The 14065-nt window shown below is 42.3% G+C and overlaps 1 protein-coding gene across 8 annotated transcripts in view; it reads left to right on the forward strand.

The window, feature by feature from the left end:
- Positions 1 to 14065, forward strand: part of GIT2 (GIT ArfGAP 2) — a 34043-nt gene that overhangs the window by 14595 nt on the left and 5383 nt on the right. For 2 of the 8 annotated variants that reach the window (XM_055708218.1, XM_055708223.1), the window contains exons 14-18: positions 681 to 830; positions 3950 to 4198; positions 5591 to 5680; positions 10331 to 10413; positions 10528 to 10710. In XM_055708218.1, the coding sequence (XP_055564193.1) occupies positions 681 to 830; positions 3950 to 4198; positions 5591 to 5680; positions 10331 to 10413; positions 10528 to 10710 (755 nt within the window). The remainder of the gene's footprint in view (positions 1 to 680; positions 831 to 3949; positions 4199 to 5590; positions 5681 to 10330; positions 10414 to 10527; positions 10711 to 14065) is intronic. The other 6 variants (XM_055708226.1, XM_055708235.1, XM_055708229.1 and 3 more) reach the window with 6 other exon arrangements.

Consider the following 14065-nt stretch of genomic DNA (forward strand, 5'->3'; position numbering starts at 1 on the left):
CAGAACCACGCCTCAGTCTATGAACTTTCTGACAAAGTTTGTGACTTAAGGAGTTTTTATTGTAAATAAAATGCTCCTCTAGAAAAGTAATGTGCACTGCTGTGCATGTCTGGAGATAAGATACAGATCTAATTGCACAGATGAAGTAATTGGATCTACCAGAACACTTGATGATTCCGTGCTATTTCACAAATGTTTGCTGCTTCCTACAGAAGAAATATTTACAGCAGACCAATAGTGGCTGAGTGTTTTAAACCATTCCTGAAAATAATGCAGCACTGTGAAAATGGGGCAGTAAACCTGGTAGTTCTGGTTTAATCTTCCCTGGTAATATGCACACTGGATATTTAGTAGTCGGTCTTTCATGACTTTCCAGTTCTTGATTGTGTATTTTTAAAAAAAAACCTTATGAAACAGTATTGTGTCACTGAAATAGACGCAAATGTTTTTGTACGTAGAGGAGTTGAGAGTTGATTGACATCAGATTTCTTTTATCTTGGACAAAAATTATTTTAATGAATAGATCTTACTAATTCACACTGATTCCTTTAAAATTAAGTACATGAAAAGCCACTGAAATCTCATTGTCTTTTTTTCTTTCAATCATTTGTTTCTCAATGGTGTTGTAAATATTTTTCTCTTACTGTTTATAGAGCCTATTTTTCTCTTACTGTTTATAGAGCCTGGATTCAGACTTGTCAGACGGACCAGTGACAGCTCAAGAATATATGCAAGTTAAAAATGCATTGGTGGCTTCTGAGGTAAAGATTCAGCAGTTAATGAAAGTAAACATCAACTTGAGTGATGAGCTGAGAATCATGCAGAAGAAGGTAACAGGCACAATAGTGTAACTCCTTCATCTCTTGATGTGTTTTAAGTTGATCAGAATAAAACTGCTGAAACTGAAGATGCAATAACCCAATATTAAGATAGTGAGAAAAATAGTTTGAAAATGGAGCTGCTTTGGAATCGGATGTGAGACTATAAATGTGTATGTGCAGCACATGCTTTGAAAGTTTTGTGGCGATGCTGATGATCTGCTTAGTGCACTTGGACATGTTTTCCAAGTGACAAGACAGTTGTTGCAAGTCTTGTATGTTTTTGCTGTCTTGCTTCAAGATAAGTAGTTTTCAACAATGAGGAAGTAAGAGCTAGCACACATCTTACGTGTGTGCAGATATCTATATAATGTACTTCCAGCTCTTCCAGTAGTTACGTTGGGTTCTTTACCATTAATAAGCCTAGCTGGAATGAAGGGAAGTTAAAATCCCAATCCAGTTTGGCAGTAGAAAATAATCTGAAATCTGGCAATACAATACAGAATACCTGTCTACCAGGAGGCCAAGATTTATTTGTTTGCTGGTGTTTGAATCCATGGGAAATAGCATGTAAAGGATAGTGTGGTAAACTCAATTATGGCTTTAAGCCTTCAGTGTGGGTTTTGGCTAGAGGAGGAGGAGGTATCTCATTTACAATGTGATTTACTATGTATAGTTGTACAGAAAACTGAATGTTTTTGCTAAAATCCTGAATTTAAAGCTTCAAAACCCAGTCTGGAAGCCAGACTCTCTAATCCGTACATAAACAAATCAACAATTTGTTGCATGCTTTGCCAGTGTCCTGGTAAATACAAATTTTTGTGGGGTAAAGGAGAATTTATATTTGAGTTCACTATCCTGTCTGCCACACTAGCCTAGAAAGGGCTGGCTGCTTCCTTAAAGTAATTCTTTTACCTAGTGTTAAAAATCCTATTTTCCAAGTAATTACAATACTGGAAGACTTGCAGTATGTGCTGCAGAAAGCTCTATCCCTGTAGAGAAAGTTGTTCAAGCAGTGCTCCTGCAGAGGTAAGCCTGTGTTGAGGGCTTGTTTCCCCCTTGTTTTAGGGTAAAGAGGCTGATGCTTTGGAGAGTGGTGGGAACTGCTGAGCTCTTGGCATGTGAGGCCAAGCTAATTCAGCAGATTCAGATCGTCTTGTCTGTTCAGTGCCATCCTTCTCTTACAGTTGTGTGCAGCCTTTCAGATCTATTGGAGTGATGAATACAGAGGGGAACCTAAGAGATGTTTCCTTGGTCTTTTGACAGCTTGTACTGGTTAAGCATTTCTCTGCATCAATTGAATTAACTTTTCACTTACATTGAGTTTCTTTAAACAGATATAGTCTATCTAGGGTTAAAAAAATATCTTCAGGGCCTAAGAATTAATGAGAATTTAGTATATTCACGTGGTGATTTACAGCAGAAGAGAGATCATTGCTATGCAAGTTGAACTTGTTTTGAAAGATGGCATAGCCAGGGCACTCTCACCTTGGGGGTGTTGCGCTGATTTTGGGTTCTGATGATGCTGTGGGGCTTTAACTGAATGTTTAGTGGCTCTGGCTTGGTGAAGAAGCGATGTAGCTGTACGCCATTGCGGAGGGCAGGATGGGAGGAAGGGTCTTATCTCTAAGCTACTGGGAACTTCAGTGCAATATGGGAATTCTCTGCTGGATTATTTGTGGCAAGACACAGATATATTTGTACTGTTTCTGCAGTTCTAATGCAAGAGATGTCATTCAAGAGTCTTTTTCTTTTTTTTTTTTCTTCACTAAGCAAGAGCTTAGAAGGTCATAAATGAAAAAAAAATCCACTTTATTTATTAGCCAACTGTGTATCTCACATTTTGCATGGAGATGACAAAGCAAAAGTACCAATTAAAGAAATAGTAAAGCTATACTCAATGAATGCCACTTTTAGATTCTTCCTAAATAAAAATGAAAATCATTCTGGTACTCTAATGGGCATTCTAATGGAAAAAGTTTTTGTGGGTTTTTTTTAGGTGCTTGTAGGTGGGTAAGAGTTTGGTCTGAGTTTGTATTAGCTGTTGGCTAAAACTGCTCCAAAAGCACGCTTATAAAATGCGGAAGAAGTTTGGAAGAACATGACTATAAAGTTGACCTATTAATTGCCTCTAATATCAGACTTTAAAGGGGTACTTTGGCTCCTGGCTGATCCTCAGATATAAAATTTGATGCATCTTACTACAGAGCACACAGAAGGTGGAGAGAAAAAGCATAAACTATCTTGACAGAAGTCTTGATAGAAGACTGCATATTTGATTCAGAGTTCTGGGAAGTGCTGTAGGCAAAATAGGATTTCTTGATAATGTTCTTGAAGGTTCATATGATGCAAAGCAAATGCAAGTAGTAATACACAATTTCCTGTTTAAAAGGCCATCAGCTGTTTGAAATACTATACTCAATTATTGTTAGAGAATTGCTGATACTGACTTTTTTTACATCTTTTCTTTGTGATGTGTTAATATAGCAAACTAACTCCACAAAAAAAAAATTGTTGCATTTTTACTATCCATCAAATACATAATAATAAAAAGCTTTAAAAATATTTCTCATTGGCTTCTTAGAAAGCAGTAGCTGATACTTAATTTTCATAAGCTAAACTCTCTTCTTGCTTTGCAGAGCAAGCTCTAGTTTTCTTTGCCTCTGATGTCTGTGCTGTAGTTCTGGCATTTTCAGATTTCATGGGCCCTATGTTAAAGTCCTCTTTTAAGTTCTTGTATCAACTGCTGAAATGGATCACTTTGCTTGAATAACTGTTTTGTTGATGATCCTCCCCCCCATTATATTACACAATTCGTTTGTAATACAGTACTGCCAGGCTGCAAGAAATGGATTGTGTGTTTAACAGCAACAGTCAATTTTAAGATCTAATTTAGCTTGCATCCCAGCTAAGAGTGCTGGAAATGAGCATGTAAATATTTCCAGATCTGGAAAACAGATGTTTCTATGCTTATACTAAGCAAGTCAAGTAGATTTTGAAAAAGGAATTAAACCCCAGCTACTAGTAACTGGATTTACTACTAAAGCTGACAAGCGTGTATTGTATAGTCAGTTTGCTTTTGACGCTTGCTATTAGAAAAACAAAGTCCCACTGCTAAACATTTCTTTCAGCTTCAAACGCTACAGAGTGAAAATACCAACCTCAGAAGACAGGCCACAACCAATATATATCAGGTCCAAACTGGTTCTGAGTACACAGACCCTACCAACAATTCTTCTTTAAAGCGGCGACCATCTGCACGGGGTAGCAGACCCATGTCCATGTATGAGACTGGATCAGGTCAGAAACCCTACCTCCCTATGGGAGAGGTCACATATCCAGAAGAAAGCATAACGAGACTGCAGCCTTTCCCTCCACATGTAAGTAAAACTGCTGATGCTTCTGCATTTCTTCTTGTGTTCAACTTTTCTGTCTATTCCAACTATGCTCACTTACCAGAGCTGCTCAACTTCAGAGTGAATTTGAACTGTAAGAACTGTTAATGTTTGCTGTATTAACATGTCTGCAGGAGCTTGATGTTTTGAAAAGTAAAAGCTGTAACAATTCTGGGATATGTAAACTGGAGCTTTTGGCTTCTGCTCAGCGTTTCCTTTTAACCAAAATATATATATGCCAAACATCAATGTGTGGCTGTTTGAAAACCAGGAGCGGGGGAAAAAATTTAGTATTCTAAGAAGGTAGGTAAAGCTCATGGATTTCTTTCTTGAGACATACAGGTATGTGCCAATTTGTGGAACTTCAGAACCACCTTTCCAAAATAAAATAAAATCAAAGCTAAATTTTCACTAGGCCACCAGTGTTTTCATTTGAAACTGGGGGCTGAAGATGGTTCAGATCGGTTAGTTGAACAAATTCTGGTTTAGCGTTTTCCTGAAGGATACACTAATAGCGGAGAGGGATTTCTGTATTAGCTGCAAGGATTTTGCACTGACGTGTTCACACTTCAGTTAAGCAGCCCAACACACACTAGTGCTTATTAAAGTTAATGTTTTGTTGCATCTTGTTAGATTGCCCTCTAGGCAGGAATATGGGACAGTGGTTTTTAGGCACGTATTTAACGTTTGTGGATTTGTTTCAATATGTTTCCCTGTTGGTAGCACTATCTTGTATTTCCTTCTGGATAAACAGTTAAGCCCTTTAAAACACATTTGGAAGTTAATGTATTTTTTTTGCCTGGCATGAGGCAGGGCAGATATTCCATGCACATTCCAAAGATGACAGTTGAGTGCCCCAGGGAATCAGTGCAGAAATTTGTATGCTGCATTTTTCTCTGCCTTCAATTAAATTAATAACAACTTTTAACTATGAAATCTGGATTGCTTTAAATTATATTGGTATGTTGATATAAAGGCAATTCTGGCAGCAAGAAATGTCAGAATTCTTTTGTATATGGCAACATTTGAAAAATATGACAGTGCTTTCTATGGGTCCTTTGGTTATTTGGTTTGAAATTTGGATAGAAGTAGCAGTTCTGAAGCATTGATTTGTTATGTGGAGTTAATTTGGTATTGTGGTGAATGTATTTTATTCTCTGTAGAATTTAGCACCTCTGGAATGTCACTGTTAGAATTAATGTGAAGTCAATTGTATTGTTGAAAGAATTAAGTCCACTCAGGCTTAGCCAGATTCTCAAAATCATTCTTGCTTTATGTCATCTCCATGGGTTTAAGAATGTTCCTTTATTTCAGTTAAGAATTCATTTGTGTTTTGTTTTTGGTTTTCCCGAGTGTTTTTCTCTTTCCCATTTTTAGATCGGGAGGAGTGCGTTTGTGACCTCCTCTTCATCTCTACCTTCCTTCCCCTCCACGCTTTCCTGGTCAAGGGATGAAAGCACACGAAGGGTTAAGTACCTTCCCAATTAGTCTTTTACCTGGAGGAGGTGGCAATCTCCCTGGAAGTCATTATGCCTCTGTCTTCTCTTTTATGCTGACTAGCCTTCAGGGTTGCATGAAGCAGTATTTCATCACTTTCTGTTTCTTCTGCCACATGCTGTGGATCCTTGCCTCTCTCTAACTTCACGATGGCTAAAAACTTTAGCATTTAACACCATGCACAGTCACTCCAGATCACTTGTCTTCTGGCTGTTTTCAGCATTATGCAGTTGATCAAGTTGGTTGCTGTTTGGAAAGTAATCTGGCAGGCACTCACTGATATTTCATACGCCAATATATAACTCTTCCTGCTGACTAAAGTGCACTGCATGAGGCATATGAAGCTCACTGGGTTCTAGCTTTAAAGCCTGCTTTCTTGGGGGGCTGTCAGTTTGCACCAATCCAGATCGGTACTGATTGACCGTTTATCTTGCAGGTGTTCTTTAGTTTGTTTGAAATGAGTTCTTTAAGCATCCAGACAGATAGCCAGTCATACTGTACGTTGATACAATTACTATCAGCTAGCCTGCTTTCTGCTGACCTTGACAGACGGAAGACTGAATGGGCATGGGAATTGTTTTTTTGCAAGACTCCTTTCAGAGCAAGATTAAAGACACTGAGAGTGTATAAAGGAAGCTTATATTGGTGTTCCATCAGGATCTACAATACTTTGTTCTTAGAGTTTTTGTTAGCTACAGTACTGACTCTAGGAAGAAAAATTGCGGTGTTAACAAGAAATACTAAATGCATTCTGTAAGCTTATGTTATTCCAAAGACACTGTCTTTGCTGTACCCTCAAGTGTGAGTTATTAGCTATTTGAAGAAGCCTTGTCAGTCATCTTAATCTTTTTTTTAAACACTGTTCTCTTTTTGTAGTGGGACACTTAAATCTAGTCTTACTCAAATTCATTTGCTGGAAGGGAGCATAAAATGCCACCTTGCAAAAGGACACGTTTAGCAAGGCAAACGGTTTGATAGACTAGTCTGTCCATGACAGCTTCTTTTTAGACTATGTTTTATTTGAGAACCTTGAACTAATTGCAAGTTCCATGATCAAAAGGAAGGAAAAGCGCATTGCATTTGCAGCTCCAGAATAACATCCATTTTTGGTTGTGAAAGGGCTGTGACTGAAGCTAATGGATCATGAGGGTGAAACTTAACGTGTCACAGACTAATGAATGCTGAAGATGAACAACCCATAGTTTTTACACTGCTGTTTGACCAGCCTGAGCTACCATCTTGCACTGCTTGCAGAAAGTATCCTCCATCATCAGCAGAATGAGTTGATTACATTTTGAGGTCTCACTGTGATTAAACCTCTTATACTTTGAAGCAGATATCAATACAAGGTCCTTTGGGCTGTTTTTAGATGGTTGTCTCATTTCTTAGAAAACAATGAGTAACTTATACCCATTTTGTTGTATCGTGTTCAGGATCTAGGCTTATTTCTGTGTTAAAACAAGACTTTCTGAGAGTAAACTTGAGAGGAGAAGTACTTGTATCTATTTGTAAGACTTAAAGACCTTTAAAGAAAAGTTCTCCCTTTTTGCTCTGCTTTTTCTGTTGTTAATATCATGAAATCAGCACCATCTCATTCCATTTCTTGGGAAAGTCTGTAATCAAATTTTACTACATAATGCTAGATTTTTCAAAACACAGGTTTGTGGGTTTAGATGTTGAATGGTCATACTCCAGCCTCTTCCTGCCAGGCTACAGAACCTGCTTTTTAAATTCTTGTGTCTCCATTTTATTTTGACTGTACAGTGTTTGAACTATCAGTTGAGAAACTATTAGATTTGTGAGTAGGGCTAGATGATAAAACTTTCGAGGGAGTGTTCTGCTTGGTCAAATGCAAATCTGGGTTTGACTGCAGCTGGTATCAGTGCAGTGTAGTACTAGAAACTCACAGAGACTTCATTTGGTTTTTTTATTGTGCACTGATTCTATACTGTATTATTGATTCCATAATATCCTATTCTTGTAATTCATGGTTGTCATTTGTACTTCTTACTGTAGCTTAGAGCTTTGCCACTAATTGTATCTTTCTTCTATATGTCTGGGAGAGGGGAAGGGTCAGACCCTAAATATAATAGGTTTATATATTCAAAATATGTCACTTTTACAATTCATCTTTATTAGCTATCCTGAGAGGTGAGAATTCAAAAAATGTTTGTTTTTTCCTTCTGTGCAGAGTAACTTTAAAATCGACAGAAAGTGTTCATACTCCATGTGCTTCAGAGTTAAGAATTCTTGGGTTTTAACGTTAGATGAGTGCTTAACAAACATACTGGATCTTAATCAATGAAAACCATTTCCTAGTCATATTTTTGGTCTTCCCTGGAGGTGGAAGTATTATTTTCCAGTTGTAGGGATCCGGGCTGCAAGTGGAAGGTGTGCCTTACAGTCTTACCGCTTGAGGTTCCTTCATCTTGACTTCAGAGTTTCTGTAAAGCTCCAAGGCTGGTTCTTCCAGGGGGATAGTAAAGGACCCTATTACGTGAGCAGTGCCTGAGACTAAGGCAAGAGGTGATGCAGAGGCTGAGCTCTGTGTGTAGAGTGACGCTGATGTGGCATACTTGCAAACAGATGAGCTCTAGTAGGCGCTTCTTTACGAGCTTTGCAATTTTTAAGGCTAGAGTAGGTGGATGTGTGGTGATCCTGGGGCCTGGCTGAGGATGGGACTGTGCCTCAGGGGCTTCAAACTGCAGAGATCAGCCTGACAGCAGGTATTCATAGCATAAACCTCCAGGATGTTGTACTGCCTCAACATAAACTATCCAAGAAGTCTAAACCAGGTCAGAAAAGGGAGTCTGGCTCTGTCTGAAAGTCTGCTTTGAACCTCTTGCTGACAGAGGGGGCTGTTAGGATCTGCAGGGAGAGCACTCTTCAGCTGTCACAGCGCAAGTATGCTTACTTGCATTAGCAGCCCTCTGAGAGGGTAAAAAAAAGTAATGTTGAAAAGGAGTTCAGGAAAAAAACCCTGAGCATCATCCTTGCCCATGGATTGAATGCTTTACTGGGAGGTGCAGAACTGGCCTGTATGGGAGTAGGAGGTGATGAGTGTTCTGCCATCGCCCCTGGGAGGAAGGGGATGTGTTCAGGGGCAGGGCAGTGCTCTGGATCCTGGTGTGGACACAGTCACTCTGTCTGCCCAGGGAATGCCACGTGAAGGGGAGAGCAGGAAAATACTGGGCTTCTGACTTTGTTTATGGCCTCCACCCTCTGGAGCAGCACTCTGCAGCTGGGCCTTCCCTTGCTCGGTCTAGCCTCTGCTCTACAGTGGGCCCCCCACACTCAGTCTGCCTTCCCATGCTTGGTTCAACCTCCAGCTGTCTTTGGCCTTCCCTCTGCCACGGTTCTCCTGCCCTGCTAGGCTTGACCTGACCTTCCTTGTGTACCTCCCATACTTGGTTTGGCCTCACACTCAGCTGTGGGCCTTCACTCTGGGTTTGGCCTTTGCTGTGGATTTGGGCTCCAAGCTCATTTTTGGCGTGGGCATCCAGGCTCCAAGAGTTATCCCACTCTTCATTCAGCGTTCCCTCTGGATTAGCCTCCCAGGTGGACCAGCCTCCTGCTTTGCAGTGGGCCCACAATTCTGGGTCAAGCCTTCGCTTCTTGTGTGCCTCCAGCCCTCATTTTGGCTTCCACTTTGGAATTGTCCTCGCACCCTCCTTCTGACACCCCTTCTTCAGTGGCCCTCTACTCCTGATGGTTAGGACTCCCACCCTTCTTTCATCCTATCCTCTGCTGTGGGCCACAACTCTCACATACTTGGCTTCCCAACCTTGTGTCAGTCTCAAATGCTTGGTGGGCCTCAACCTTCCCTGTTTTGGCCTCAAATCTGCAGTGGGCCTCAACTCTCCTCATTTCAGCCTTCTACCCCTATTGCAGCCTCCCACCGTTTTGGCCTCCAGTCTGCAATGGGCTCCAAGTCTCATCCATACATGCCCTTTGGGTCTTCCACCTGCAATTTGGCCTTTGCTGTGCAATGGGCCTCCCACCATCACTTCAGCCTCCTGTCTTTATTTTTGTTTTCCCGTTGCAAGAGCCCTCAGCTCTCGGTTTTGGTCTCCCGTTTTGCGGTGGGCTTCCTGGGGTCAGCCTCTGCTCTGTGGCCAGACCTCCGTGCTTGATTTGGCTTCTGCTCTCTCACGAGCCTCCCTTACTTGGTTCAGCCTCTCACCTTGTGCCAGGCCTCAATCCTCACGTCAGCCTCCCATGCTCGGTTTGGTTTCCACTCTGTGTTCAGCCTCTGGTTCGCTGTGGGCCTCCTGCTCTTGGTCTAGCCTTTTCCTCCGTGGTGGGCCTCCTGTTCCATGGTGGCCCTGCCCTCTCCGTTTGAGCTCCGCTCCCCTGAGTGCCTGTGCGGCTGTTTCGGTGGCAGGGGACGGATGCAGTGCTGTGGCTGTCTGTCCTAGCCCTGCTGGGGGGCTGTGCTGTGCACCCAGGGCCTGGGGTACAAGCTGGCAGCAGGAGCCTGGCGTGGGGCGGGGGGAGCGCATCAGGCTCCAGGGTAGCGGCTGGTGCACTAAAAAGTGAGCCTGCGGATGCAGGATGTGGCGCTGGCACAGCTCGGGGCGCTGCTTTCCTGAACGACACTTAAATCTGTACTCGTTGCAGGCCTCAAAGCTGGAGAAGCAGAGCAGTGTGTCCGAGAGTGACTACGATAACCCCACCGTGCCCCTGGAGCTGGAGGAGACGGGGTAGGTGCAGTGACGCAGAGCTAACAGCACAGCTCCACACTGTCCGAGGGTGGGGAGTTGTGGGAGCAGCCAGTTCTGTCCCGCAGGGCTGACCTCTGCTTTGTCCCTTCGCAGGTCAGGCAGGAAGGGCCGGCAGAGGAGTGTCATTTGGCAGGGGGAAGGATCCATCCCTGAGGACACAGACACAGCCCCCAGCTCCAGTTTGCCCAGTACAGAAGATGTGATTCGGAAGACTGAGCAGATCACTAAGAATATTCAGGAGCTGCTGCGAGCGGCACAAGAGAACAAGCATGACAGGTAAGGGGTGAGTGCTGGAAAAGGTCCAGAGTTGGTGAGAAAACGGAAAAAAAAAAAAATCCTTCGGGCCACCACCACCTGCATTAACACTAGAGGTGCTGACTTCACACCTACAAAACTTGTAGTTCCGTGGTGTTTCCTGGTGTACTGGAGCTAGTGCCATGGGGTGAGTAGGGATGAGTGACCAGCCCCAGTGGTGGTGGGAATGTGCATGCTCCTGTCCAAAAAGCCGGTGCAGCCCTCTGCGAGTGGGCTCTGGCTGCAGCACTGCCTGCCCTGCCCACAGCTGGCACAGGGACAGGGAGCACTCGGAACAAAGCGCTTGTGAAGTCCTGCTGCAGAATGAATGTTGGTTTAGATATAAATCAAATGTGTTGCTAGAGAACTTGGCGTAAGTTCTTGGATCTTCAGATCTCTGCGTCCTTAGATGAGGATGCCCCACAGAGGTGTGGTAGTAACACCAAGTCTTGTTTCAGGAAGAAGTTACAAAGGCAGAGAGAATTCAGCTTTCCTACTGAAATCTTAGTACAGATAATGAACCACCAAAATCTGTTTTTAACTACTGAGTTTAGACACAGACATAGCTGAGTAAGCAGGAGACTGTTCATCAGTGTGTCAGGTAGCACATAGCTTCAGCTCCCTCCTGGAGCTTCTGGCCCAGCTGAACAATTAATTTTCAGAATAGCTGTGAGTAAAAGTGACACTGCCCTTGACTGATCATCAGGTGGTGCTCCTGCAAAGCTCTTCTAGAAGACTAAATAAGAGTTACGTCTTCCCAGGTACGAACACGTTTTGGCTCTGGGACACCTTTGGTCTCCAGAAAATCTGAACTTGTAGACCGGCAAGTCTTTCGTTCTGCCTCCCACCCCAAGTTCTGTGCCTGTCCTCGCCTGTGAGAAGTGGCTGGCGATTTATGTTAAACCCTCGCTTCCTGCCTTGCTGAGCAAAGTGCACAACAATGAGGCCAATTCTCTTCTGTGTTTTTTCCTTCTTGTACTTTTCTATTTTTAGAAGGACAGTGCACAGCCTCTCCTCATGCCAAATGGCGAGTTCTAACGTGTTTGTGCTGAGCTGGTTGCCCTTGTCCATAACCTTTTCCACTGCAATCTCTCATTGCTGGTTTCTCATGGAGAAGTCTTAAATGAGTTTAGGTTTTATGTCTATCATAGTTTTTAGTATTTGAATTATACTTTTTTTAAAAAAATCATTGAAAGAAACAATGCAGTGTACCTAGCTTTCACTGTTAAATTGAATATAATTTTAAACAACCTGTTACATTCTTTTTTATTTTCTTTTCTGTACCATGTGTGGAGTGGGGTGTTTGCCAGTACTTCAATGAGTATAGTCTTGCAAAACACTGAACTATGAAGCCGCTGTTCCTCATTTTCCTTTTCCCTGGCTTTGTCTCAGTGGGCTGAGAGCTGCACAGCCTAGGACACGCAGGAGACAGAGTAGGCTTCTTCCACCATCCCCTTCTTGCAATAGGGGAACACTTCCTTAACAAAATGAGATACTTAGGGCTGTAATAATACATCTTCCAAGCTAGTGTTAGGAACGCTGTAGATAAAAATCATGCGCTGCATAGATAATTGGAGAATAGTAAAACGATGCAAGAATATCATCTACTAATGAAACACCTTCTTCCTTTTTTTTTTTTCCCCCCTCGCTTTCTTCCGTTCCTATTCCTGTGCTCAACTGGCCGAGTAGACCATTAGAGCGTGTGGGCACGCTCAAGCTCAGACATAGCCTTGGCTGCTTCAGCACACTGGTTCCCTGGGCTGAGAGAGCTCCCCTGCAGCCTCTGACCATCCAGCAGCCCGGTCCTGCCTCCTGGTACTCTGGCCTCTGTCCCTGCCTCCCAGGCACAGTGTCCTTTCTCTTTCTCTCTGCTGCCTCTTTCCCTCACACACCATCTGCACAGGGGTCGTGGAAGGCTATGCATGAAATGCTTTGGGGGACGATGGAATCACAGATAGCTAGTACAGCGCGTTATGAACCTGTGGGATTACCCGTTCAGTCAAAGCTCCCAGTATTGATTTAATGGGGAACGGAATCACAGCCTGGAACTGGCTCTAATGTAAATGATTCTCCTGTCTCTATTCTGTTTGTTGTCCACTGAGATAAATGAAATTATGACAACTAACAGCACAACATGTGGTTGCTGCTTCTGTGCTCTGTTGCAAAAGGAGCAGAAGTTTCACGGTTCCCAACATACAACACTCCCACCTGACAGCTTTGGCCCTCCACTGTTTATACAGCTGGCGTGTCAAATGAGATCATTTGTATCTTGAATCAATGAAAAAAGATGTGTGTTTATATAGTATCTTCCAACCTGACCAAAATATTTACTGTCTAAAATAAAAATGAAATATAAGTGAGGTGTTCTTTGAAATGGAACTTCCCAAGTTCTAACCCCAGGAGTTATTGCCAGTGACGAATATCAGGACTGGAGGAAGAGGTTACCACAAGTTACTGCTAATGATGGAATATTATTTTTTTTCCCCAAGATGTCACTACTTGAATGTCTTCCTGATGTCTTACTGGAATGTGTGTAAACTCAACAGCTTATTTCACAAGCTTACAGTGAGTGTTTAGACTATAAAATAAAGCCATTCCTCCAAGACACGCTGTAAACTTTGCAGCTAACCTAGAGAACATATTATGAAATACCTGTCATTAATCTTGGTCTCTTTCATTCAAGTTATTCTTAGGGCTCTTTCTCTGCCTTGTTAGTGAAGGGTTTAATCAGCAAACTGGCTTTTTAATGAGGTAAAGTACTGTTCAGTGTGGCTTTCAGGGAGCAAATTAATTGTTAACTCAGTAGCAGAATGGGAATGACAGTGAACTTGGAAGACTTGACTTCTAGTTTATTTGGAAGAACTTGTGATTTGAGACAAAGGGAAATACTCCTTTTTAAAGCAATTTTCCTGCATTGCCAAAATGACCCCAGTGTGTTGTGTCTTTCTCAGTGAATTTGCAAGTGACCTACTTTTGCACCTTTGGTGTTGCAAGATGACTGCATAAATAATAACCAGGGTTGGGGTTTCTTTTTGCTTGAAAGGGCAATGATCTAGCATAATCTACAGATGCTGAATACTTTTCTCGAATGCTGTTGCTTTGTGATTTTTGAGATTTTCTTGCTTAAGATTGAATCATGTTAACTAACTTATGCTAAAATTGAGCCTTTGAAGCATAAAAAGGAGTCTTTTGAAAACAGATTTTTGACAGACCACACTAACACAGCACTTCACAGCAGCTTATGGTAAATAGCTTCAAGGTCTATTTTGAACAGACCCATTTTCATTTGGTATAAATCAGGAGTGAAATCTATGAGGACCAAATCTGCCAATTAGCT

This window comes from Falco cherrug, chromosome 1 (assembly GCF_023634085.1).
Source record: "Falco cherrug isolate bFalChe1 chromosome 1, bFalChe1.pri, whole genome shotgun sequence".
NCBI lineage: Eukaryota > Metazoa > Chordata > Aves > Falconiformes > Falconidae > Falco > Falco cherrug.